Genomic DNA, 25,420 nt, shown 5'->3' on the forward strand with positions numbered 1-25,420 from the left:
GCCAGTTGAGAAAACAACAACACAGAGTTAGACATGGGATAAACAAACAGTCAGTAACACAATAAATAACACAATAAAAAAGCATGTATACAGTGTGTGCAAATGAAGTAAGGAGGTAAGGCAATAAATAGGCCAATAGTGGCGAAGTAATTACAATTTAGCAAATTAGACTAGAGTGTTATATGTGCAGATGAGGATGTGCAAGTAGAAATACTGGTGTGCAAAAGAGAAGAAAAACAAATATGGGGATGAGATAGGTAGTTGGTTGGATGGGCTATTTAAAGATGGGCTGTGTACAGCTGCAGCGATCGGTAAACTGCTCTGACAGCTGATGCTTAAAGTTAATGAGGGAGATATAAGTCTCCAACTTCAGTGATTTTTGCAATTCATCCCAATCATTGGCAGCAGAAAACTGTAAGGAAAGGCTGCCAAAATAGGTGTTGGCTTTGGAGATGACCAGTGAAATATACCTCCCATACCTATCATTGGAAATACATATTTATAGATTATAATTTGCATTGTTCATATTTTTTAAAGGAGTGAAAAAAAATGTGATAAAAGATTTTAGTTAAGAGTCAACCCTTGCATGAAGTTTGTTCAAAGAATATTGAAACTTCGACATTAATAAAAAATTTAAATAGAGCTGCAAAACCAAAGAGTTTTAGGATTCAGTTTCAGGGTGATTGGTTGCTGGTTACTTAGGGTCAGTGCTATCGGGATTCCTTGGGACGTCCCTACCCTAAACCCTAACATTAACCTTGCCCAGTTAAATAAAGGATAAAAAATATATAAAAATAAAAATTACCTTAACCATTTTAAATAAAAACTTCAATGGGGGTAGGGACGTTTTAAGGATCCCGGATAGCACTAAACCCCAATCTTAGTGTGGCCAGCTGATCAGTTTACGACATTGCCAGTTAAGTTGCAATGCCTGTGTTTGAACGTAAAGCAATTCGTCCGACCTGCAGGTGGAGTGACTATTGAAGGCCTAGCTAAGCCTAATACACATTTATAGACGATGAAAGGAGGAATACCACAACGCACATTGAACTTGTAGTCAGTATTGTTAAGTCGTTTTCATGATGATCATAGAAAATGTGGAAGCTTTGAAGTCTTGGCTGGCAAAACTCCTGGAGCCAATGTGAGTGTTGATGAATTGAAATGACATTTAGCTAGATTGCACGAGTTAGCACTAGCTACGCCACCGCTAACGTTAACTTGTTATATGGCAATAAAAATACACATTTCACGTTTGTTCTGTCAATTATGCGACGTTACACATTCTGCATATCAGATTTGTTGGGTAAATTGCAGACACTAATCTGATTATAACATTTTAGATGTGTTTTGCTGTCGCTGCCGCAATTTAGCTAACTAATTAAGTAGCTAACGTTACAGTAGTTAACTTGGCCAGCTAACTAAAAGCTAGCTTGCTCAACTGAATCAACATCGTCCCAATCAAGGTGAATTATTTATATGAATGGCTGCACAGCACGTTTGGCTTGTGATGAATGTGTAACTACTTAGTCTACTCCTAGTTTAACATCCTATCATACATGTAGTGGCTAAGTTAGCTGCATCTACCCGGCCTTAGACAGTGCTAGCAGTGACGTCTAGCATTTAGCCAACCAGCTAACTAAGCCAGTTAAGAAGCATGTCATCCAAGTTGATGTAACTACGTGTGTGTTGTCATATGTGTTATGTAGCACGAGATTAGGGTCTAACCTTCTGCCTTAAAAACCTAAACTTTTTCCTTACAACTCTCTTGGTTACAAATGAATGATTCTAGCTAGATATTGTCTAATGCAGTGTTTCCCAACCTTTAAGGTTACTGCACCACCAACTGAATTTTGCCCTGCCCGGAGTACCCCACATGGGCATTTTACAAGTATCCTATGGTCTTCTAAAGTACCCCATGTGGATAGGGAAAGTACCCACAGGTATCCTAGTACCTCTGGTTGGGAACTATGCAAACCCTGTTGAGTAATATGGATAATGTTTGCGTTTGCAGATGTGAGGCGGACCCCTCTGCTTTAGCCAACTATGTTGTGGCTTTGGTAAAGAAGGACAAACCTGAGAAAGAGTTGAAAGCACTTTGTGCAGATCAACTGGATGTCTTTTTACAAAAAGGTAGGCTACATAACTCCTTAATGTCAGTGTTGGTTTGCATCTCACCAACTAACGTTAGTATTTTCGTTGTGTAAACATGTAATAGACTGACTGTGAAATCATTTGAGAGAAATGTTTATAAAAGTCTTATGCCTCGATGCTTTCCCTATTGCAGAAACCACTGGTTTTGTTGATAAGCTCTTTGAATGTTTGACCACCAAAAACTACTTGGGGAATCCACCTCCTAAGGAAGTTCCCAAAGAGGAGCCCAAACTCCCTGTGTTAAAACAGGAGGCTGTTGAGGTAAGGGCTTTTTTTGAGCTTCCTCTGTCGTATTATGTCGCAGTCTTTGATAGTGGGGATATACCTAGCTAACTATTGTTGTTTTCTTAAGGCTGAAAATGTAGAAGAGGATAGGGGGGATAACAGGAGGCGGAGAAGTCCACTGAGAAACCGCTCTGACTTAAACGAATCAAGGTGAGTCTGGAATCTATATGTTTGTTGTTTCCTGGTGTTCTCAAGAGTTCCTCTTGACAGTGATGAAGCTCTCTGGGGTCAAGATGTTAGTTTGATTAGGCCCTTGAGTCTAATGGACTGCACCTTTGACACAATTTAGTTGTTGTTGAAATGCTAGTCACATCAATAGTACAGATTACCACAAAGACAGGAAACTCCTTGAGTTCCAGTGCTGTATAAAAAGTGCTGCTAAATGACCAACCTACATGCCTGACCACACAGGGGACGTGGTGACCGCAGACGAGATGACCGCAAGCGGCGTGACATGGACCGCCACGGTAAAAGCACCGACTCCCACCGGGAGAGGCATGACCGGCACGGAGGCAACTCTCGTGGGCGCAGCTACAGTCGCAGCAGGAGCCGAAGTGGGAGCCGAGGCAAGAGCAGGGACAAGGAGCACAGCCGAGGGAGAGGTGAGACTCACAGGGGCGCGGACATGGATATATGCTTTACTTCAAATGTTTAACCTGAAAGGTTGAAAATAAATCTTTGCTAAGAACAAACAAAATACATTAGCGTATTGATTGGACTTTTACTGGGGGGTCCTTAAATGCCCTCTGGTGAGAATGTATTTTTTTCCTGGGTAATGTTGCAAATAGTGTCCTTTTAGGTTCAATCTTTTCTTTGTGTATGTTAAACAGATTACAGGTCAAAGTTTGAAGTGGAGAGAAAGGAGCCTGAGAGTTTCAACTCCACCTCTGGGTCCCTGGTAACCCAACAGCACCAGCACCCTCCGCCCCTCCTACCTACCCCCCAGCAGCACCCATTTCCCTCCTCCGGGGGCCAAGCAGTCCCCAACTCTGTTACCGTGGTAGCACCCGCTCACCTGCCCGACAGCACTACAGAGAGCTGGTCTAATTACTACTCTAATCACAGGGAGGGCAAGCCGTTCAACAAGGGCACTTCAGTCAAGCACCGCTGCCGTGACTATGACGGTAAGGGCTAACTAAAATGGTCTAATTTCACTCTGGTCTATATTATGATATGAGATGTTACAGATTTGCTGTGAATCTAGCAACAATATCTGGGTTTTATTTTTGCCAGGTAAGTCATTGAGGACACGTTCTCTTTTACAAGAACAACCATTTAAAAAAAGTATACATATATAATGTATCTTTTTTTTGAATGAAAGGCACAAGACTAACTTACCAATAATCAAAATAAGTTCTAATGTAATGTTTGTACTTGCAAAAACGTGTAAACGGATGTTGAATATGGAAGCAGGTGCCTCGCATGGCCTTCTAATCATTGTGTGCTTCAGGGTACATATAAGCTTATGTCTACTCTAATCAAATTGTACAAATATTTAGTAAAATACCAGTCGATTGTGTTTTATTTATGGATTAAATGCAATCGGTTGTGTTCCAACCTTCAGTAGTGTGTTTGCCTGATTTAAAGCTGTGCTAATGACCCAAGTTGAACATCCTTCCCCTGAGGGACACTGTTTATATTCATCCAACAGTCTCAACAGCAATGATATTTCACTCCACCCCACCTTGAGGGTTCAGAGAAGAGCCTGGATCTTGTCAGGAACTGTAAACAAAAATTGTCAAGGTTGCCAAACCGATTATCTCATTTGGGCTGATATAATTTCTCTATTACATTTTTGAAAAGCTATTATTGGCAAGCATCTTGCTGAGCGCATTTACAGTAAGAAACCATTCATATATCTTTTTAATGGAATTTTGATCAGTCTCTGTCTTCCACAGAAAAAGGTTTCTGTGTGCGTGGTGACCTCTGTCCCTTTGATCACGGCAATGATCCTCTGATCGTGGACGACGTCACGCTGCCCGCCATGATTCCGTTTCCTCCACCTGGCATGCCTCCACCGTCCCGCATGGTCATGCCCCCCCACGGCCAGCCACCCCCGGCCATCAGGATGCCAATGCCCCCCCACGGCCAGCCGCCCCCACCGGGCATTTTCCCTATGCCGCCTCCTGGTGAGTAATGTTATGTTTCTCCAATTAGGAACTCAACACTGAACCCGGAATGCTCACCAGTCATTGTTTGACATAGGCTAAGGCCAAGAGTTTTTCCTGGTCAGGCCACGTGAAAAACCCAGGGCCCTAGCTTTAGTTCCTGATGTGGTGAGAGCCTAGAGATGGAGGACTCATCATGGATATAACCCGTTTTAGCGTGCACATTGCCATTGAGGGCTTCCACCATTTTTTAAAGTAGTCAACTAGGTGGGTATTCCTATGGGTTGTAGCCTCAATGGCACTGCCCATGCTGTCACAGATGATACAATGGCACAGATATAAAGACAAGTTCTATGGATGACTCATTTTAGGATGTATGGATGTGTGTTTGTATCAATGAGAAGAAAGCTGTTTCCCTGTTCAAGGCTTGCCTGTTCCATGGAGAAATGGCATGTAATAAGGACTCTGTTGTGCTACATAGAAACACACCTCAGGGAAACAGCTGTCTTTGTTGTCTTACCCTCACTAGTACTCACCCTATACTTAATGTTTATGTCTGCAGTACTTAGCCTATTCTGTTCAGGAGTTTATTAGGTAAATGACCAGTGTCAATTATTTACTGGGTTCAGCTTGTAATTGTATCTCCCATAGGGCCCCCATTGATACCATCAAGTGGGATAGAAACTCCCAAGCACTCAGGGACGAGTTCTGCGTCCTCTCTAGGACTGCCTGGAGTGGGACTTCCTCCTCTTCCTCTACCACCACCACCTCCCTCTTCTGTCTCTCTACACCCCCAATATTCTCAGTCAGAATGTAAGCAGCTATGCTTTTCTCAATAAGCTTGGCAAAGTGGTACTTTTATGAGCATAGCTCCCATATTGTTCACATTTTTGTCAGTTTGTTTTCTTTTGACATACACTGACTTTCAAATCCATGTGAAGCAAATGGTATTGTTTGACTGTAGTGTGGAAGGACATAGAAATGGTGTTGTCTTAAAGTATTTATGTTCACATGGTTCATTCATGTGTTGCAAATTATTTCCTTTTTGAGTTGGGGTGTTAGTTTTGTTTTTGTGCTACTGCCTGGCCTGCATGATCTCGCTGTTTCTTTAGGGTGCAGTAGCATCTTTTGACCAGAGGGTTGCACTGTTGTTGAACTTAAGTCCACTGTTCCTGTAAGCTGCACATTAGACAGTGCAAAAACTCTATTTTAGTAGTCCTGCCCACATAAGAGAGGAAATTAAAATGGGGTGCGTTTCACTACTCTCAATTGAAATATTATTTTTAGTTGCTCTAGTTTAGTGCATGCATTATTGAGTCCCAAGCCATTGAACATTATAGAGCAAACGCAGACTGTATAATATTGAGTTCAATACTAGAACTGTATTTTTATTTCTCCCTGTAGTGTAGCCATATAGTTCAAGTAGGTGTTGTGATGGATAGACCTATTTGGGTCAACAATGACTTCTTGTAATGATGTTTGTCTGTTCTCCCTTGTATTGCCAGATAATTATGACCCAGAGGGTTACAACCCAGAGTCTCCAGGCATGACAGCAGCCGGCCGGCCCCAGTACAGGCAGTTCATCCCCCGCATCCAGACCCAGAGGCCCAACCTGATCGGCCTCACTTCCGGGGATGGCCAGGGATCCAGAGGTATCACATGTGGGTCTTACTTTGGTGGTTTAGTTTGGGCTTTCTTTCTGATCCTACCCTATAGTAAACATGAGGACTTCTGTATTTAGGGTGCTATGAAATCTGTTTATTTTTTTTTACCTGGTTCCATTTAGATTTTTCCAAAAATAAATTGGATGTTCTAAGTCCACAGCAATGCTTAAATCACATCCGTAGACCACTTTTGAGGTCAGGGTAAAATATTAGATTTTGGAGTGTAGTTACTGTAGTTGAATTGTGCACCTATCCAAGAGGCTGTTTAGCAGTGTTTTTTGTAGCGCCCATGTGATGGTAGAGTTTTAAAAACAAATACCCACTGGACTGATTTAACATAATCCTGATAAAATTCTGCCAGTTAAGTATAGGGCCTTGTGAAATTATGCAATTATATCCTAAACTTTGTAGTTAGCATTTAATTGAGAAGGTTTTTGGGAAAACCTTTCCATCAACCAGAAGATTGTTTTCATTAGCTAGCATCATCGCTAATCGCTACACACAGTGGTAGAGGTGTGCCCCACACAGACACAGTGGTAGAGGTGTGCCCCACACAGACACAGTGGGAGAGGTGTGCCCCACACAGACACAGTGGGAGAGGTGTGCCCCACACAGACACAGTGGGAGAGGTGTGCCCCACACAGACACAGTGGGAGAGGTGTGCCCCACACAGACACAGTGGGAGAGGTGTGCCCCACACAGACACAGTGGGAGAGGTGTGCCCCACACAGACACAGTGGGAGAGGTGTGCCCCACACAGACACAGTGGGAGAGGTGTGCCCCACACAGACACAGTGGGAGAGGTGTGCCCCACACAGACACAGTGGGAGAGGTGTGCCCCACACAGACACAGTGGGAGAGGTGTGCCCCACACAGACACAGTGGGAGAGGTGTGCCCCACACAGACACAGTGGGAGAGGTGTGCCCCACACAGACACAGTGGGAGAGGTGTGCCCCACACAGACACAGTGGGAGAGGTGTGCCCCACACAGACACAGTGGGAGAGGTGTGCCCCACACAGACACAGTGGGAGAGGTGTGCCCCACACAGACACAGTGGGAGAGGTGTGCCCCACACAGACACAGTGGGAGAGGTGTGCCCCACACAGACACAGTGGGAGAGGTGTGCCCCACACAGACACAGTGGGAGAGGTGTGCCCCACACAGACACAGTGGGAGAGGTGTGCCCCACACAGACACAGTGGGAGAGGTGTGCCCCACACAGACACAGTGGGAGAGGTGTGCCCCACACAGACACAGTGGCATTCTTGTGGCCTCTTCAGAAAGTTGCAGGAAATGCGAATCACTGATGCATTCTATTCATGTCTTACGATAAACTTGGGCAAATTAATTAATGTTCAATACATTTAAACTGAACAAGAATATAAATGCAACATGTAAAGTGCTGGTTTCATGAGCTGAAATAAAAATCCCAGAAATTCTCCATATGCATAAAAAGCTTATTTCGCTCATATTTTGAGCCCAAATTTGTTTATATCCCTGTTAGTGAGCATTTCTCCTTTGCCAAGATAATCCATCCACCTGACAGGTGTGGTATATCAAGAAGCTGGTTAAACAGCATGATCATTACACAGGTGTAGCTTGTGCTGGGGACAATAAAGGGCTACTTTAAAATGTCCCGTTTTGTCACGCCACATGTCTCAAGTTGAGGGAGTTTGCAATTGGCATTCTGACTGCAGGAATGTCCACCAGAGCTGTTGCCAGAGAATTAAAATGTTAATTTCTCTACAAATGTAATTTGAGAGAATTTGGCAGTAAGTCCAACCGGCCTGACAACCGCAGACCAAGATACTCAAAGCATATTTACAACCTTTATTATTCAAAAATATAACATTTGAAAAATATGGTATTTTTCCATATCGCCCAGACCCACTAGCATAGCCATTTGACCTTTGATATTTTTGAATGAGCTAATGTAATGTTGCAGTGTTTTACATTAAAGGGTGGATAACCATCCTCCAGGCTTTTATTCCAGTCCCCCTTTAACTACCCACATTTTAGAAATGAGCTGCTCAACCAAACCTTGATAGACCGACTCTGTGTTTGAGCAGGGCTGGATCAAAGCCTGCTCACGAAGTAGCTCTCCAGACTGAGGGTTGACCACATTATTTTATATATACAGTTGCCTAACAGGTATTCTACTTTGTGGTGTTTAAGTGCCTTGCACAACGACAGGACATAGGATCAGAGAGCAGTCACTCAGCGTCCAATCCACATTCATGCTTTTTTTTTTTATACGTACGTAGACTACACCAATTGTTGGTCATGGGAATTTGGTGAAAAGTCACGATAGCATCTGTCAAAATGTGTATGAATCCTGCCTTTACGTACCCTCAGTGTCATCCAGATACAGCGGTACAGATTCGAGCTGTCATTATGAATGACGATGTGTTTCTCCTGTCCCAGCGGCTAACATCGTGATCCAGACAGAGCCGGCGGTGGCCAGTGTCCCCAGCAGTGTGTGTCGCTACAGCAGCACAGAGCATGAGAGTAGGAAGAGGTCCCTGGGGCCCACAGAGGGTCCACTGCCCAAAAAACCCTGGATGGACAAGTAAGAACATTGTAAAATTGTATTTGTCACGTGCCGAATACTTACAGTGAAATGCTTACTTACAAGCCCTTAACCAACAATACAGTTTTAAGAAAATACCTATAAAAAGTAAGAAGAATAACTCATTCTCTTCCAGGCCCAACTACCAGGCCAACAACCAGCTCAACTTCCCCAACAACAAGCCCCAACACGGGGGCTTCCCCAAGAAGAATCACTACATCAACACTAAGCTTGAAGTTCGCAAAATCCCCCGAGATCTCAACAACATCACCAAATTGAATGAGCACTTTAGCAAGTTTGGTACCATCGTAAACATTCAGGTAAGAAATCTGACAATACCTTGAAACCCTGTGTACCACTAAACAATGAGTCTTAGATCAATAAATGTTAGGGTGTGTACATGCATTTTACTTTGGATGGTGATCAGGGACATAACTTCTGGCCTTCCCGTTTACTACTTTCTGACCTGTCTCCTCCAATAGGTGGTATTTGGTGGCGACCCCGAGGCAGCGCTGATCCAGTACACAGCCAACGAGGAGGCACGGCGGGCCATCTCCAGCACTGAGGCGGTGCTCAACAACCGCTTCATCCGTGTGTACTGGCACCGAGAGGCCAACACCCAGCAGGGACAGGGCATGGGTCAGGGCCAGGGGGACGGACATGGACAGAGCTCTGCTATGGGGCAGCAGCACCCCAGCGTTCATAAGGTGGACAGAGCACTTCTCACTACTGCTAAAACCTTTTTAGCTGGCCAAGCATTTATTCATTCTAACAGTAGTTTTGATTTTGAATGGAGAAGTTCAAAGTTCCAGGTTAGATGTGATCAACATTTCTTTCATGACTCTTATGTATCTCTGTATAAACCAGCAGGTAATCAAGCAACACAATCCCGGAGCCTATGTGCTGAATAATAAGACGGTGTCCAAACATGGTGTTGGAGCTGTGGCTGGAGGCAAACTGGATATCCTGCACCCCAGCGCAGACCCTGCAGCGGTAAGCCGTCAGCTCATTTGGTCTGAGAGTGCCCCTATGCAGAGCTACAGCATGGTGTTGTATGATGGCAAAGAGAGTAGATTGACACGGGGGTAAGGTAGTAATCAAAGGGTCTCTCTTCCTGTCCTAGGCACTCTTCTCTACTTCTGTGGCCCTTCAGAAGGGGCCCTACAGCTCCACAGTCCACAAGGGAGCGTCCAAGTCACTTGGTAAAACTGCCAAAGCACTTGAAGCACAGGAGATCTTGAAAAAGAAGCAGGCAAGTAATTTTTGCCGTCTGCATTTTGAATGACTTTCATAGTCAGTCAATAGCTTTTTATACACAAATCAAAATTACACTGTAAATAATTGTTTGCTTTATTCTTGTTTCAGGAGACATTGAAGTTGCAGCAGGACATGAGGAAAAAGAAGCAGGAGATGCTGGAGAAGCAGATTGAATGTCAAAAGGTAAGATGGTTGCTTATACTACATACAGTTGAAGTCGGAAGTTTACATACACTTAGGTTGGAGTCATTAACTTGTCTTGTTAACGAACTATAATTTTGGCAAGGCGGTTAGGACATCTACTTTGTGCATGAGTCATTTTTACAATTGTTTACAGTCAGATTATTTCACTATCACAATTCCAGTGGGTCAGAGGTTTACATACACTAAGTTGACTGTGCCTTTAAACAGCTTGGAAAATTCCAGAAAATGATGTCATGGCTTTAGAAGCTTCTGATAGGCTAATTGACATCATTTGAGTCAATTGCAGGTGTACATGTGGATGTATTTCAAGGCCTACCTTCAAACTCAGTGCCACTTTGCTTGACATCATGGGAAAATAAAAATAAATCAGCCAAGACCTCAGAAAGAAATTGTAGACCTCCACAAGTCTGGTTCATTCTTGGGAGAAATTTCCAAACACCTGAAGGTACCACAATCATCTTTACAAACAATAGTACGCAAGTATAAACACCATGGGACCACGCAGCCGTCATAGCGCTCAGGAAGGAGACGTGTTCTGTCTCCTAGAGATGAACGTACTTTGGTGCTAAAAGTGCAAATCAATCCCAGAACAACAGCAAAGGACCTTGTGAAGATGCTGGAGGAATTGGGTACAAAAGTATCTATATCCACAGTAAAACGAGTCCTATATCAACATAACCTGAAAGGCCGCTCAGCAAGGAAGAAGCTACTGCTCCAAAACCGCCACAAAAAATCCAGACTACGGTTTGCAACTGCACATGGGGACAAAGATTGTACTTTTTGATGTCTGATGAAACAAAAATAGAACTGTTTGAGGTGATGCTTGCAAGCCGAAGAACATCATCCCAACGGTGAAACACGGGCATCATCATGTGCAGCATCATGTTGTGGGGGTGCTTTGCTTCAGGAGGGACTGGTGCACTTCACAAAATAAATGGCATCATAAGGAAGGAAAATGATGTGGATATATTGAAGCAACATCTCAAGACATCAGTCAGGAAGTTAAAGCTTGGTCGCAAATGGGACTTCCAAGTGGACAATGACCCCAAGCATACTTCCAAAGTTGTGGCAAAATGGTTTAAGGACAACAAAGTCAAGGTATTGGAGTGGCCATCACAAAGTCCTGACCTCAATCCTATAGAAAATGTGTGGCCAGAACTGAAAAAGCGTGTGCGAGCAAGGAGGTCTACAAACCTGACTCAGTTACACCAGCTCTGTCAGGAGGAATGGGCCAAAATTCACCCAACTTATTGTGGGAAGCTTGTGAATGTCAACGTCGTGTGTATAGGTGGCAGGGAAGTCAGGCGCAGGAGAGTAAACGAAGTGTAGATGGAGACTTTTAATAAATGTCCATGACATGCTCCAAACACGAGAAATATACATACATCAAATAAAAATGGGTACGAGGACCCGTCGCGCACCTATACACCAATAAAACAACACTTGACATAAAACAATCTCTGACAAACACATGAAGGGAAACAGAGGATTAAATACACAACAGGTAATGAATGGGATTGACAACAGGTGTGGGAAGACAAGACAAAACCAATGGAAAATGAAAAATGGATCGATGATGGATAGAAGGCCGGTGAAGTCGACCGCCGAACACCGCCCGGACAAGGAGAGGCAACGACTTAGGCAGAAGTCGTGACAGTGAAAGGCTACCCAAAACGTTTGACCCAAGTTAAACAATTTTAAGGCAATGCTACCAAATACTAATTGAGTGTATGTAAACTTCTGACCAACTGGGAATGTGATGAAATAAATAAAAGCTGAAATAAATCATTCTCTACTATTATTCTGACATTTCACATAATTAAAATAGTGGTGATCCTAACTGACCTCAGAATGGGAATTTTTACTAGGATTAAATGTCAGGAATTGTGAAACTGAGTTTGAATGTATTTTGGCTAAGGTGTATGTAAACTTCCGACTTAATTTAAAGGATGCCACCATCACCACCTTTCCTTTTAGTCGCAAATAAACCACATTCTGTGATCATCATCGTGTTGTCGCTATCAAAACAAGGACACCTCTAGACCAAGAGACCCTGGGTGTTGTCCTGGATACCCTGCTCGTCTTACATTGATTAGTCAGTTAATCTCATGTCCTCCCTCCTATAGGCTCTGATCAACAGACTTGAAAAGAACAGGGCCACATTGAAGCCAGAGGAGAGGGCCAACATTATGAAGACTTTGAAGGATCTGACCGACAAGATCTCCCAGCTTCAAAACGAGATGAACCCAGCCTCCCATTCCACAGCCAACACGGCTCAGTCCAAGACTAAGACAGATGTAAGTCTACCTACCATATCATATTCTGTGATTTGTTGAATCAACTCAACTGACATGACAAAAAATACATTCCATTGCATGCACTTGATCATAATTTGAATGAACATTTTACATTAACATGGAAATGATTGCATCACAATACCAGGCAGCCATTGTAAACCCATGAGTTTACCAGTCAAATTGTCAGGGTTAAGCCCTGTGTCCACTGGCATTTAAAATTAGGGCAAATTTGAGCTGTCTCGAATGGAATTCTCAAATTCGAGCTGGGTCGGGGGAAACCCGGGCCAGCGCAGCCCAGTTTCACAACTGGTGACGACGTTACTATGCAACCACCAGCTAATCACTGCTGGATGCTGACACATTTAGCTAGCTCGTCTGGGCTTGTTGCTGTTAGCTAGCACATGGACAAGCAGTATTGTAACAGTCAGACATTACACAAATTACCACCTTAGCTGGATCCTTCATTTTGTCGCTACACAAACTTTTACAAGAACAGTCAGCCTTCTAATGCTAGCTACCAAACGTTAGCTAGCAAATCAGTTGAAACAAGCTAGCAAGCTAACTTGAGAGAAAAGAAATTGTATCCGGCCAGGTCAAATTAAAATCTAGCTACATATCAAACCTGTCGTCTAGTTTGCTTGGTTAGCTAGCTAGCTAATAACCAATGTCACGGCAAGCAAGGTAGGAATTAAGCTAACTAGCCTGTTATGCTAGCGACGACACTAACCGTTTTGCTAGCGTTAGCAACTTAAATACATGGCTATGATTCTGGCTGGCACTGGCAGGAGTATGGGGTGCTAGATAGCTAGCAACATTAGCGAAGCCACCTGCACAGTCACAAATTGGCTACCTAGCAAAATTACATTTCTAATTCCCGGAGGGAATGGAAACGCAATTTGAGCTAGCCCACCAAGGTCAGCTCAACCTGGGTTGACTTCAAAGTTCCAATTGAAACTGGGCTTTAGAGGCTCCAAGCCCCTTCTGTACTCTGAGTCTATTTACGTCATAAGAAGTAATTCCCTTTGACCACGCCCACAAATTGGAGGAAACAATAATTCTTTCCCATTAACCCCCATTGTAAAAGAGTCAACTTTATTGTCTATTTTTTTATGTTAGGTTCTACAGAAATAACAAAACATGACAAAGATGTGGTGTTCAATATACATTTACATTTTTACATTTTAGTCATTTAGCAGACGCTCTTATCCAGAGGGACTTACAGTAGAGTGCATACATTTTATTACATTTTTTTACATACTGAGACAAGGATATCCCTACCGGCCAAACCCTTCCTAACCCGGACGACGCTATGCCAATTGTGCGTCGCCCCACGGACCTCCCGGTTGCGGCCGGCTGCGACAGAGCCTGGGCGCGAACCCAGCCCAGCCTGGGCGCGAACCCAGAGACTTTGGTGGCGCAGCTAGCACTGCGATGCAGTGCCCTAGACCACTGCGCCACCCGGGAGGCCAATATACATGTAACCTGGTCAAAAATCCGACCTGCATGTAGGGAAGCCTGCCAGAAGAGCCCTCATGTGGCTACTAGCTTCATTTAAAAGGGGCATGAGGGAAGCCCTAAAATATTACATATTTTTAAGTAGTAAGAACACTCTGGAGCAGGCAATGTTGAAAGTAATCTTTAGACATGTTGTACTTTTCCTACATGTTTTTTTGCAATTGACTATAACAAGCAGACAACAAGAACATTGTGTTTTGAAAAGAGTAAAGTTTTTGCTGTGGGGTAACCAAGGTAACCTCAGGTTGTTTTCCCCCACGGCAGTGGGCCAGAACATTCTGTCTAATACCAAATTAGATACCAGAGTATTCATTCTATTTCTATGGCGCATGCATTGTGGAAATCCCAAAATAATATCAATGGTGCTCTCCTCTCCCTCAGGCACAAAAGGAGCTTCTGGACGCAGAGCTTGATTTCCACAAGAAGATGAGTTCTGGAGAGGACACGACCGACCTGAAGAGGAGACTGGGTCAGCTGCAGGTTGAGGTGGGTACACAGGGCATCCATAATTTGGGAAGTGCGCTAATGATCATTTCTGGAATGTGGCAGTCTTCTGACATACTAAAGGAGGAGTGGCAGCCTGGGCATATCCAGAACACGTGTACTGTTGGTTAAAATGCAACCTTCACAAGAATGGTCTGAAGTGAGCAGAAAGGCATCACTTTGGATGTGAACATATGCCTTGTCCCACAGCTGTTCTGTCTGTCGCTAGTCACATTATGTCATCCTTGATGTCAGAGGATCAGGTTGGAAACAAGAAATGTATTTTTGTTAACAACAGCCCTCTGCATGGCTTTTCCAGCATGGTGTGCTTAAATTAGCCTCCATGAAATATGCATGGCTTTACCCCTCTTCTGCACATTAAACTGCAGGCACTTACCAAGCCCAGAGGACACCCACTAATGAATCCTAACCAAACAGAGATCCTACATTGATGCATCTGATGTCATTAAAGTTTGAGATTGTGTTCCTTGTAAGAAAGTGGAGGGATGACAATTAGGAGGAGGAGGAGTGTTGGTGCTCTGCTCCAAGCCATCAGGGCCACCAGTCAGTCTGCTGGTACATGTTCCCTTGGACACATTAAATATGGATACCAAGCCTGTGGGAACACTGGTTCTCAGTAGCACTATATTTTCTTCCTGGATACTGACGCTGCTGCCTGACACTGTTTGGTGAGGACATGCCAGGTAGCACCATCTCCACCACCTTGGTTTGGGGTCTGGTGACATGGCCAGCTGGCTTGGTTCCACATGTGGATCTGTGGCATCACCTTATAGTGTCAGCTGGCACCTCGTGCTGTGTGTTGTTGAGAAATGGAAGTTAGCTGTGGATCTCAATCAATCAAGTTTATTTTATATAGCCCTTCGTACATCAGCTAATATCTCTAAGTGCTGTACAGAAACCCAGCCTAAAACCCCAAACAGCTAGTAATGCAGGTGTAGAAGCACGGTGGCTAGGAAAAACTCCCTAGAAAGGCCAAAACCTAGGAAGAAACCTAGAGGAACCAGGCTATGAGGGGTGGCCAGTCCTCTTCTGGCTGTGCCGGGTGGAGATTATAACAGAACTATGCCAAGATGTTCAAAAATGTTCATAAGTGACAAGCATGGTCAAATAATAATCATGAATAATTTTCAGTTGGCTTTTCATAGCCGATCATTAAGAGTTGAAAAACAACAGGTCTGGGACAGGTGGCGGTTCCATAACCGCAGGCAGAACAGTTGAAACTGGAATAGCAGCAAGGCCAGGCGGACTGGGGACAGCAAGGAGTCACCATGCCCGGTAGTCCCGACGTATGGTCCTAGGGCTCAGGTCCTCCGAGAGAGAGAAGGAGAAAATTACAGAGAGCCAAGATTTTCAAAATGTTCATAAATGACAAGCATGGTCAAATAATAATCAGGAATAAATCTGTTGGCTTTTCATAGCCGATCATTAAGAGTTGAAAACAGCAGGTCTGGGACAGGTAGGGGTTCCGTAACCGCAGGTAGGGGTTCCGTAATCTGATTACCTTGTTGACTGTGTTTCCCCCAGGCCACCCGGTTGGGCCTGATACCAACCGGGCGTGGGAAGGTGGGCGACGCAGCAGGCATCAGGGGCAGGGGCCGAGGAAGGGGCAGGGGACGGGGACACAGAGGAGGTGGCAGAGGGGGCAATCACATGGTGGTGGACCACAGGCCCCGAGCCATCGCTATCCTGGGAGTCACACAGGAAGAGAAGGAGGAGCTGATGCCTCACTTTGTGGTAAGAAAATACACCCTTATCAAATCCAGCTAGTCGTATAATTTTCCCAAAGTGTCTTATTTGAATATTGAAAAGTCTGTGCTAGAACTCAAGTGGGACAAAGCATGAATCATTATATTTCTAAAAACAGTGCTTCTACCAGAGAGATGTGTAAAGGAGTTTCTACCGGTACTTACGGCTGTTTCTGTATTCTCGTCTTTGTCACAGAAATTTGGTGAGATAGAGGAGCTCCGTGATCAGGACGCTACCAGTGTTGTCATGACGTTCAAGACCCGTAGCGACGCGGAGAATGTATGTCCTGCAGATGGCATGCACACAGTAACATTTTGATGCCTTTATAACTGAGAAAGTTTTCAAGTTTTAATTGAATTTTACCATTCATGATCATTTTCACGTTATAGGCTGCAAACCAAGGAGCAAAGTTCAAGGGTCGCGTTCTACAGATTTCATGGTTCAAGCCGAAGACACCATCCGTATCCACAGAACCTGAGGAGGACTCGAAGGAAGAGGTCAATTCGGTAAGTTACTGTACTTCTCTCCTTATTTCCTGTTTTATTATAGCATTTTGGAAAACCATGTAAAATCATCACTCAATGAACCGCTTGATCTAAAGATTATTATTTCATGTGATTCCTCCAGGAGGTCAGCCCCTACTTGCTTATGGAGGAAGAGGAGGAAGATGACGATGAGGATGACGAGTATGAGAGTCGTTCATGGAGGCGATGAAGGCAATACGAACGTCACACTTTTTCGTGGGAAGGACTTTGATATATTTTTAAAACTAATTCAAGCTGATTTGACAGAAATCACTTCTTTAGGTTTTTTTAGACCAGCTTCCAGTATTTTGAGACTGAAGAAGTAAGGACTAATATGAGACAAAGTCTATACTTTAATGATACGTGTGAAGCTTGAAAGGGCTGACTGTTTTCTCTTGAAACATCTGAATAATTATTAAAATCTCACTTTTGCTGAGATAAATCTAAACCGTTATAAATAAATGTTTCGATGTGGTTACCAGATAATATCAGTACAACATTTATGACTACTGTGAATAGGTATTTTTATAAATATTTAAGCTATGGTTTCATCCTCTCTTATTTGGCTGATGTTGTCTATAATTACGAGGCTCAAGGTCCAGGGATGGCTACTCTGTCACAGCTACGTTTACAGAAGGCATCAGCGTCCCCTGTTGAAATGTAAATGAGATACAGCCTCCATCTTGGATTCAAAGAGAGACAATTGATATTCCACTATTTTAGTATTTTGTTGTGGACTAAATGTGTGGTGCCACTTTATGCACATATGAACACCAAGACTAATGTTAGGCACTTTTGAGATGGTGTATAACAACTCTATTTTCTCTGCTTCCGAGTCATCTCTTCTGTCATCTGAGACCAAAGATCTCTTTGGATGAGGATGTCTTCATCTATTGTCAAACTTGTTGGAGATCTGTAGACAATGGTGTTTGAATGTATACTGAGCATTTGGTTTTATATATAATTTTGCCTTGCATAATCAGAAGGCTGCATTTTTACGAGATTTGTTATTTTTCTTGCAATAGGAATTACTTTGTTATTTTTTCAGTTTGTCATTTGAATGAATGTTGAAATTGTGTCAGGAAAAGAGGTCCCATTTTTATTTTCAAGCAAGAGTACTTAATGTCCCTACTTAAGGTAGGCTTGTGTTAAACGAACCCTTGTTGCGTCACTTCACAACACATTCTTACCAGCTCATGTCTGCCAGGATTTAGCTGCATGGTTTTGAGAGCTGACAAGTAAACCATGCACAGTTTCTGATCTTATTTTACAGTAGCAATATTCGGCAGCAGTTTAATCCATTCGATGTGAGGCACTTAGTGTTAATGAGTGAGAACTCACTGCAAGTCAAGAAGCATTGTGTTGGTGGCTCTGAAATGAGCAAAGTAACATACTCTTTTGAATGTGTATACTTGAAAAAAGGTGTGTATTATTTGTCCTTACATACTGTATTTACATTTTGTCAGGAGAGGAAAAATGAATCCTGTATAGCTGCTGCTGATCTATAGATACTGAACTCTAGAGCATGTTCTTCTTTCATATTTGGCCAGGGCATCTAACTCAAGACTAGACCATATAATTCAACTTTAAGTGCAAAGAAAAACAGTTTTCTGTTGCCATAGCCCCTACCAGATTTTGATCCCTGTTCATTTTGCAGTCCTATTGAAAGAGTTAGATTAGAGACATGTGGAAAGTGGGAGGCTTACTCTTGGACTCCTAGGCTTTGCTTCATACCATCTAACAGACATCAGCATGACACTTATATCAGGTGGCAACATATTTAGTTTTGGAAATAAATAAAATGCCAATTGAAATGTGAGAAAGGGACAAAAGTAAGACCAGAAGGAAAAGGCTAAAGAATAAGATGTTCTTTTTCACTGCACAGTACCCTCACACTTGTTTGCTATGTGCTTTTATGAACAGTCCTTTTCTTGAACATGTCAGTAAAGGACAGATCTAATGACAGGATTATTACATATTAAAGTGGGATTTCAGAAATTGCTTTGAGAAACTTCTACACTTGTTTATACTGCAATGTGGATGCTACTGTGACATCGTAGTGTGAAATGGAACCCATTTATTGGAAGAATCATTTTGGGATTTGTTACTGTTTATATTTGCGGGATGTGGATGTATTTTTGATTTATTCTGTTTGTAAAATGGATTTCTAACTCACTAGCATGTTTGCTTTTACCAATAAAGATGGAGGAATGGGGTGCTTGGAAGAGAAACAAAATACAAAATATAAACAATTTGAATTAGACACAAGCAACAACAAAAAAAAGAAATGCATTCAAATTTCTACCTGGGTGGGAGAACATTCCAAAAGAATATTACCTTCAAAACCTGTGTTGTCATTCCTTTACTATTGTCTTAACTTTTTCACCGATCGTTCATGATTATCCATAATTATGGTAGCATCCTCATTCGTGTAAAAGTGTTGACAAAAGTCACACCGAAATGACACGATACATTATTCACCATTCACTTCCTATTGGAGAAAACAATCCGAAACAAGCTGTAAATGCGTCGAACAAGTTTGTAGTTACAAGCTTGATGTGGTCATTGTGTGCAAGAAATATGGGACAAAATACTAAACTTTCTCAAACTTGAATACACTAAGTAAAATTTGTCCAAGTACTTGTGACATCTTCAAATCGGGGTACTAGATATATAAAGTGCTTTCATTTATTAACGGTAAATCAGATGTATGAAAATATCCTGAAATAAAAGGTAACATTCTGTACTGTTACCTCATGAAACATTTGATCTCAAACCCAAAATGCTGGAGTGTACCGGCACGTAGTTTTATTTGTATGCTGATGGGAAAACAGGGTCATTCTCGGGTGGGCTTTTGCCATGGCACCCATCCCACCCACCAAAACAGAATTCCAACACGGAGAGGAACTTAAATTGGCTTCAGTGACTTTGACATATTCAAATGTTGATAAATAATGCATGAACATTCCTTACTTTAGGAAGTGAAGTGAAAAACACTCAAGAGTCTATTTGATTTAATGCAAGCGCTGTTGGGTTACCCGTGGGACGAAATGTCAACCACAGCCACTCGTCGTCCTCGAAACCCCGGTCGCCCTGGTGATGAGCACTACGTGCACGCGCCACAGATCCCAAAGTGGAGACAGACAATTGGAGGGTCATTTGGTGAAGGAAACCTTTGGAGCTGTACACAGGCTAGGGAGATGAGTGCTGCTGTCACATCTTGATACAAACAAATCCATAAAATATGTCAGATGCAATCTTCAGAATGGAAATGCACACAGATGACAAACGAAAAATCCACCACAATGACCACTTAATTATACATACTGTTATTAAGAAGTCTAAGAATAAGAGAGAGAAGGACATTATACTTAATTCGGGGTAAAATATTGAATGGAATAATACATGACATAGTTTGTTTCTCCTCTCTGAACATCTTTGCAGCCCAGCTGGGCAATGAGTCAGACTTCCTTTAAAGTATAGGCCTACTGCACAGTATACAAAAAGTCTACCCTGCCAAGATGGGGTTTTTTCTCTCTCTCTCTCTCTCTCTCTCTCTCTCTCTCTCTCTCTCTCTCTCTCTCTCTCTCTCTCTCTCTCTCTCTCTCTCTCTCTCTCTCTCTCTCTCACTCACTCAACAGGTCCAGTGGTGAGAAAAGACCTTGCCTGTTTTAATCTCTATAATGAATAAGGACATGCCAACGTGGTAATGGATGCCTGCCACCATGCTGCTGAATTATTCACTGTCTGAGGAACCAGAGGAGAGGTGGCCAGGATCAGATGGAAGCACTGTGTCACTGGCCTGCCTGGCTCCTCTTTCTACTGCTGGGAGAGGCATTCAGCCTGCCACATGAGATCTAATGCACTGAGGACAGGTGCTCTGTTCTCCTGCATGGGGAGGGAGACCAGAGCAAGGCCCTGTCCTGACCTGCTCCAATTAAATGCAGCCAATATTGCTGTTGTGTGTACTGTAGGTGCCTTATCTACAAGATCCTGTAATCAGATTTGGCCAACGTTGATAATCTTGAACTGACCCTATCCCAATGCAATGATGGGAAGGATTAAGATCAGGAATACCTGTAAATAACAAGTCTATGTCGTTTTGGATGGGCAGCATTAAAGTGATCACTATTTCAGTCAGTCCAGATTCAACTAACATACTTTTGGCTTTAGCCTGGTGCTATATGAGCCCATAGGAAGGCTGCAGTTTTAGAATAATTTTGACGATCATATTTTTTGATTACTAATAAAAAACAATTTTTACATATTTTTGTACTTTTACCCCTTTTTCTACCCAATTTGTAGTTACAGTCTTGTCCCATCGCTGCAACTCCCGTACCGACTCGAGAGAGGCGAAGGTCGAGAGCCATGCTTCCTCCGAAACACGACCCGCCAGGCCGCACTGCTTCTTGACACACTGTTCGCTTAACCCGAAAGCCAGCCAGACCAATGTGTCGGAGGAAACACCGTACACCTGGCGACTGTATGAGCGTGCATGCGCCCGTCCCGCCACAGGAGTCGCTAGAGCGCGATGGGACAAGGACATCCCCGCCTGCCAAACCCTCCCCTAACCCGGACGACGCTGGGCTAATTATGCGCCGCCTCATGTTCTCTCGGTCGCGGCCAGCTGAGACACAGCCCGGTATCGAACCCGGATCTGTAGTGACGCCTTAGACGGCTGCGCCACTCGGGAGGTCTTAACTAATCATTTTAATGATTGTTTTTATTTATCAGTAATTGCTCGAGAGATAGACATGGGATTAATAAATTACCCAAATCATATTTTCAAGAGAAATCTTATTATAGATTGCTCTTTCATTTTTGAAAAGTATGAAGTACGCTAGTTCTTTATCTATACATTTTTAAATCAATGTAGGCCTATAACGTTACATAATGTTGATCATTTTTTAAGGAATTTTCTTTTTTAATGTGACCATTTTTTAAAATGTATTTATGTTTCTTTTTGATCTACCTTTGTTTCTTTTTTGCCTCTTGAAAAAATGTTTGTACATAAATCAAGAGTGGTTTCATATTCTAAGCATACATTGACTGGATTGAAGGGAATTAATCTATTGGTATATTTTATCTACACATTTTATAATTTCATTAATGCTATAGAATTTGTGTGGTATTAGATTTCACGTCTGCTATTCATTTGCCACACCCTCTGATTGTTGAAGACTGGCTGAAGCACCGTTCCCTCATGTAACTGTGGGGGAATCACCTGTCGCCTCGAGAAGCCTGGGGCTGTCCATGCTGCTGAAGCTTACCACGCTCCTGTTTTACCCTTGACGAGGAAAAAACTGATAAGAAACATGACATATTAATAAAAATAGACCTCACATATTATCTGTGTTCATTATATTACGTCTGGAACGACAAGTTAATGCAGCAGAAATATATAGGCCTAGAGTAGTTTATTGAGACTATGAACAAACAATTGTATAGGCCTAATCATATTTATAATCTATTATCACATGTTATGTATAGCTGATAATGAGCCTCTTAGGCCCATTGTTTTTAGTTTCATGGGTAATTGAATTGCGTTCACTTTCAACCGTGCATCACGCTTGCGCACAGCACCCAGCCCATTCCCATGACTTGTAACTTGTAAGTTGAGTAAAGGAGCAGGTGGGGTGAGAGAGAGGCAGAACGGGAGGCGCTGCCAATGGAAATAGCTCACTAACAGCAACGAGCCAGAGAACCGAGCCTGCCTCTATGTCAGGGCCACTTACCTGCAAAGTGCGCATCGAAGATGATGACCATGAACGGCAAGCAGCATTTCTCTATGCACCCTGTGCTGCAGGAGCCCAAATACTCTGGCCTGCACGCGAGTTCGGAAGGCATGCGCAGAGTTTGTCTGCCTGCCCCGCAGGTATGTTTCTCAGTCAATTATTTGAGGCACAAATGTATGAACAAATATCAATTTAAAACGTTTTAAGTGGATCAGAAAGGACTTTGTTTTCTCCCCGCTCGTACTCGTTCTTTATTTCGTTCTCCCTCACAACCCCCCCCCCCCTCCCTCTCTTTCGCTCTCTCATCATCTCGTCTATTCAAGCAAAGCTGCTGCTTTCATATTAATGTTTATGACCTGTGCTTTGAGGAGGGTTCTCCCTGTGCTTAACATTTATTTGAATCCTGAGTTGACAGAATTCCCCACTGATTCCAGTATGCGCACTCTTGCTTCCAGCTCCAGGGCAATATCTTCGGTGGCTTTGATGAGAGTCTACTGGCACGCGCGGAAGCTCTGGCGGCTGCTGACATAGTCTCTCACGGCAAGAGTCACCATTTCAAGCCAGACGTGACTTACCATACCATGAGTAGTGTCCCCTGCACCTCCAACTCCTCTACGGTGCCCATCTCCCATCCTTCCACCCTGACCTCTCACCAACACCACCACCACCACCACCTCAACCAGAGCTTAGAGGGGGATCTTCTGGATCACATCTCATCCAGTCTCTCAGTGAGTGGGATGGGGGCTCCGGATTCCTCTATGATTACCACGCACCAGCACCACCTCCAGACCATGGGTCACCTCCACCAGGCTATGGCCATGGGTCATCCGCACTCTCTATCTGTGCACAACGGAATGTCGTGTGTCAACGACGTGGAGTCAGATCCTAGGGAGCTGGAAGCCTTTGCTGAGCGGTTCAAACAAAGGAGGATAAAGCTCGGAGTGACGCAGGCGGACGTTGGCTCAGCCCTCGCCAACCTGAAGATACCCGGGGTGGGCTCTCTCAGCCAGAGTACAATCTGCAGGTTTGAGTCCCTCACCCTCTCTCACAATAATATGATTGCGCTAAAACCTGTCCTCCAAGCCTGGCTCGAGGAGGCCGAGGCTGCTTACCGGGAGAAAAACAGCAAACCAGACCTTTTTAATGGTAACGAAAGGAAACGAAAACGCACTTCGATAGCCGCACCTGAGAAGCGCTCGTTGGAGGCCTATTTTGCGATCCAGCCCCGTCCATCTTCGGAAAAAATTGCTGCAATTGCTGAAAAGCTGGACCTTAAAAAGAACGTGGTTCGTGTGTGGTTTTGCAACCAACGGCAAAAACAGAAAAGGATGAAATATTCTGCTGTGCATTAGTTCATTAACATTATGCATAACATACGACATTTTGAAGAGATAACAGGGATCTATCAACATTTCATCATGTCCGACTGGAATTTACAACCGAGACTCTATAGATTTATTTAAATGTTCATTATGTTGTCTCGTTCACTTTTTTTGTCCTCTAAAGGCGTTTTTTTGTTGTAGATTGGAATGAAACGTGTCGTGCTCAAGGTCTCTTGGATTAAGTTTTCGTTGTTGTTGCTTTTACTTGACTGCATATCACAACTCTCTTCAATCACATAACTATAACAAATAGGTCTATAGAAAATGACCTATCTCTATCATGTGAGATGTCCTGTTGAATGCTCGTAAGTCCGGTTAGTTGTTTGGACAATTTAATGAATTACACCAACATTTTCACGTTTACTGTATGTCTCGGACTGTTTGGATTCATACTTGTATAGGATGGAATTAATGTGTTTTCACTCTATAGGTGTAACACACCCCCTTAAAAAACATATTGCAAATGAATATGCTCTCTTTGTGAACTAGCTGAACTTCGTTGAAAAATTAATTCACAGTTGTGTGCAAAAGAGGAAAATCACATTTCACAATAGTAATGACACAACACGAGTTGATTTTCTTTAATAATTTTCCAGATGTCACTATTTTAACTAAGGCACGTCAAACGGGCATGGGAAAGCTGCTATATTTTGACATTACGTATTTTGATGTGAACATGTAAAACAGTTTGGAGTATCACTGAAATATTGTGAGTATTTTTCTTCACTCTTGAATTTCACTTGACAAAATGTGTGAAGTTGAAAATAAATGAATAAATCATTGAATATTTTATAAAATTCAGTTGAATCAGAAATTGATTATTTGGATTACATTGTACATGCTTAATTTGTGTTTTTGTCAGTTTTAGATAATTAGACCTAGCATTATCCCTTAATTTAAACACAGGAAGAAAAAGTTTACCTCGGCTTAAAGTCATTTTGCTATTTGTGTGAGTCTATGTTAAATACAATATCTCTTTCGTTTCTGGGGTTGGAGTAAGGGAATATTGACTCAGGGTTTGTTCTTCCGTGGTCTTTGAATAAATCATGCCTCAAGATAAAGATGGGCAATTAAATCATTGTAAAACCTTGAGTTTCACAGAGAACTTGTCGTGTTGTATTTATGAATTCCCAATGCTCTGCTACGATTAAAAAGGAATCATATAGCACATACATATAGAAAACAAAGATTATCAGTGCTGAATTTATAAACCAAAGTCAAACACCACGCAACACCACGCAACAATAACAATAAGAGACACATCATTTATGTTTTCCTTTTCTTTGACGCACTGTTACCAGGATCTTGGTCCTAATTAGAACTGTTTAAACAACGAATGCCCGTGTGTTACTGGGGTATTTCGTGGGGTTTGAAATGATTCAATAATGAAGATGCAATATTAATTATATATTGGTATAAAATGAGGATTGTTGCTGTGCGGAGGGCTGAGAGTGTGGGAGCTCGTGACTCGAGGGAT

The 25,420-nt window shown here is 42.8% G+C and overlaps 2 protein-coding genes across 3 annotated transcripts; both read left to right on the forward strand.

The window, feature by feature from the left end:
- The first annotated feature begins 920 nt into the window (after positions 1 to 920).
- Positions 921 to 19,171, forward strand: LOC129868238 (RNA-binding protein 27-like). 2 transcript variants are annotated; one of them, XM_055942038.1, is made up of 21 exons: positions 921 to 1,141; positions 2,012 to 2,130; positions 2,285 to 2,412; positions 2,504 to 2,586; positions 2,848 to 3,038; positions 3,267 to 3,560; positions 4,335 to 4,565; positions 5,196 to 5,357; positions 6,050 to 6,196; positions 8,635 to 8,779; positions 8,916 to 9,099; positions 9,262 to 9,486; positions 9,650 to 9,772; positions 9,903 to 10,031; positions 10,145 to 10,219; positions 12,367 to 12,537; positions 14,434 to 14,538; positions 16,081 to 16,290; positions 16,498 to 16,581; positions 16,692 to 16,808; positions 16,930 to 19,171. In XM_055942038.1, exons 1-21 carry the CDS (start codon positions 1,080 to 1,082, stop codon positions 17,014 to 17,016), a joined length of 3,072 nt encoding a protein of 1,023 aa, XP_055798013.1. In that variant the 5' UTR covers positions 921 to 1,079; the 3' UTR covers positions 17,017 to 19,171. The 2 variants fall into 2 exon arrangements, with proteins under 2 accessions (XP_055798013.1, XP_055798012.1); XM_055942037.1 differs by having other exon boundaries at positions 922 to 1,141; positions 9,647 to 9,772.
- Positions 19,172 to 22,478: 3,307 nt separating this feature from the next.
- On the forward strand, positions 22,479 to 25,004 carry LOC129868239 (POU domain, class 4, transcription factor 3-like). The gene is made up of 2 exons (XM_055942039.1): positions 22,479 to 22,701; positions 23,017 to 25,004. The coding sequence occupies exons 1-2, from the start codon at positions 22,582 to 22,584 to the stop codon at positions 23,911 to 23,913; spliced, it is 1,017 nt and encodes a 338-aa protein (XP_055798014.1). The 5' UTR covers positions 22,479 to 22,581; the 3' UTR covers positions 23,914 to 25,004.
- Positions 25,005 to 25,420: the final 416 nt, after the last annotated feature.

The sequence above is a fragment of the Salvelinus fontinalis genome, chromosome 13 (genome assembly GCF_029448725.1).
Source record: "Salvelinus fontinalis isolate EN_2023a chromosome 13, ASM2944872v1, whole genome shotgun sequence".
Lineage (NCBI taxonomy): Eukaryota > Metazoa > Chordata > Actinopteri > Salmoniformes > Salmonidae > Salvelinus > Salvelinus fontinalis.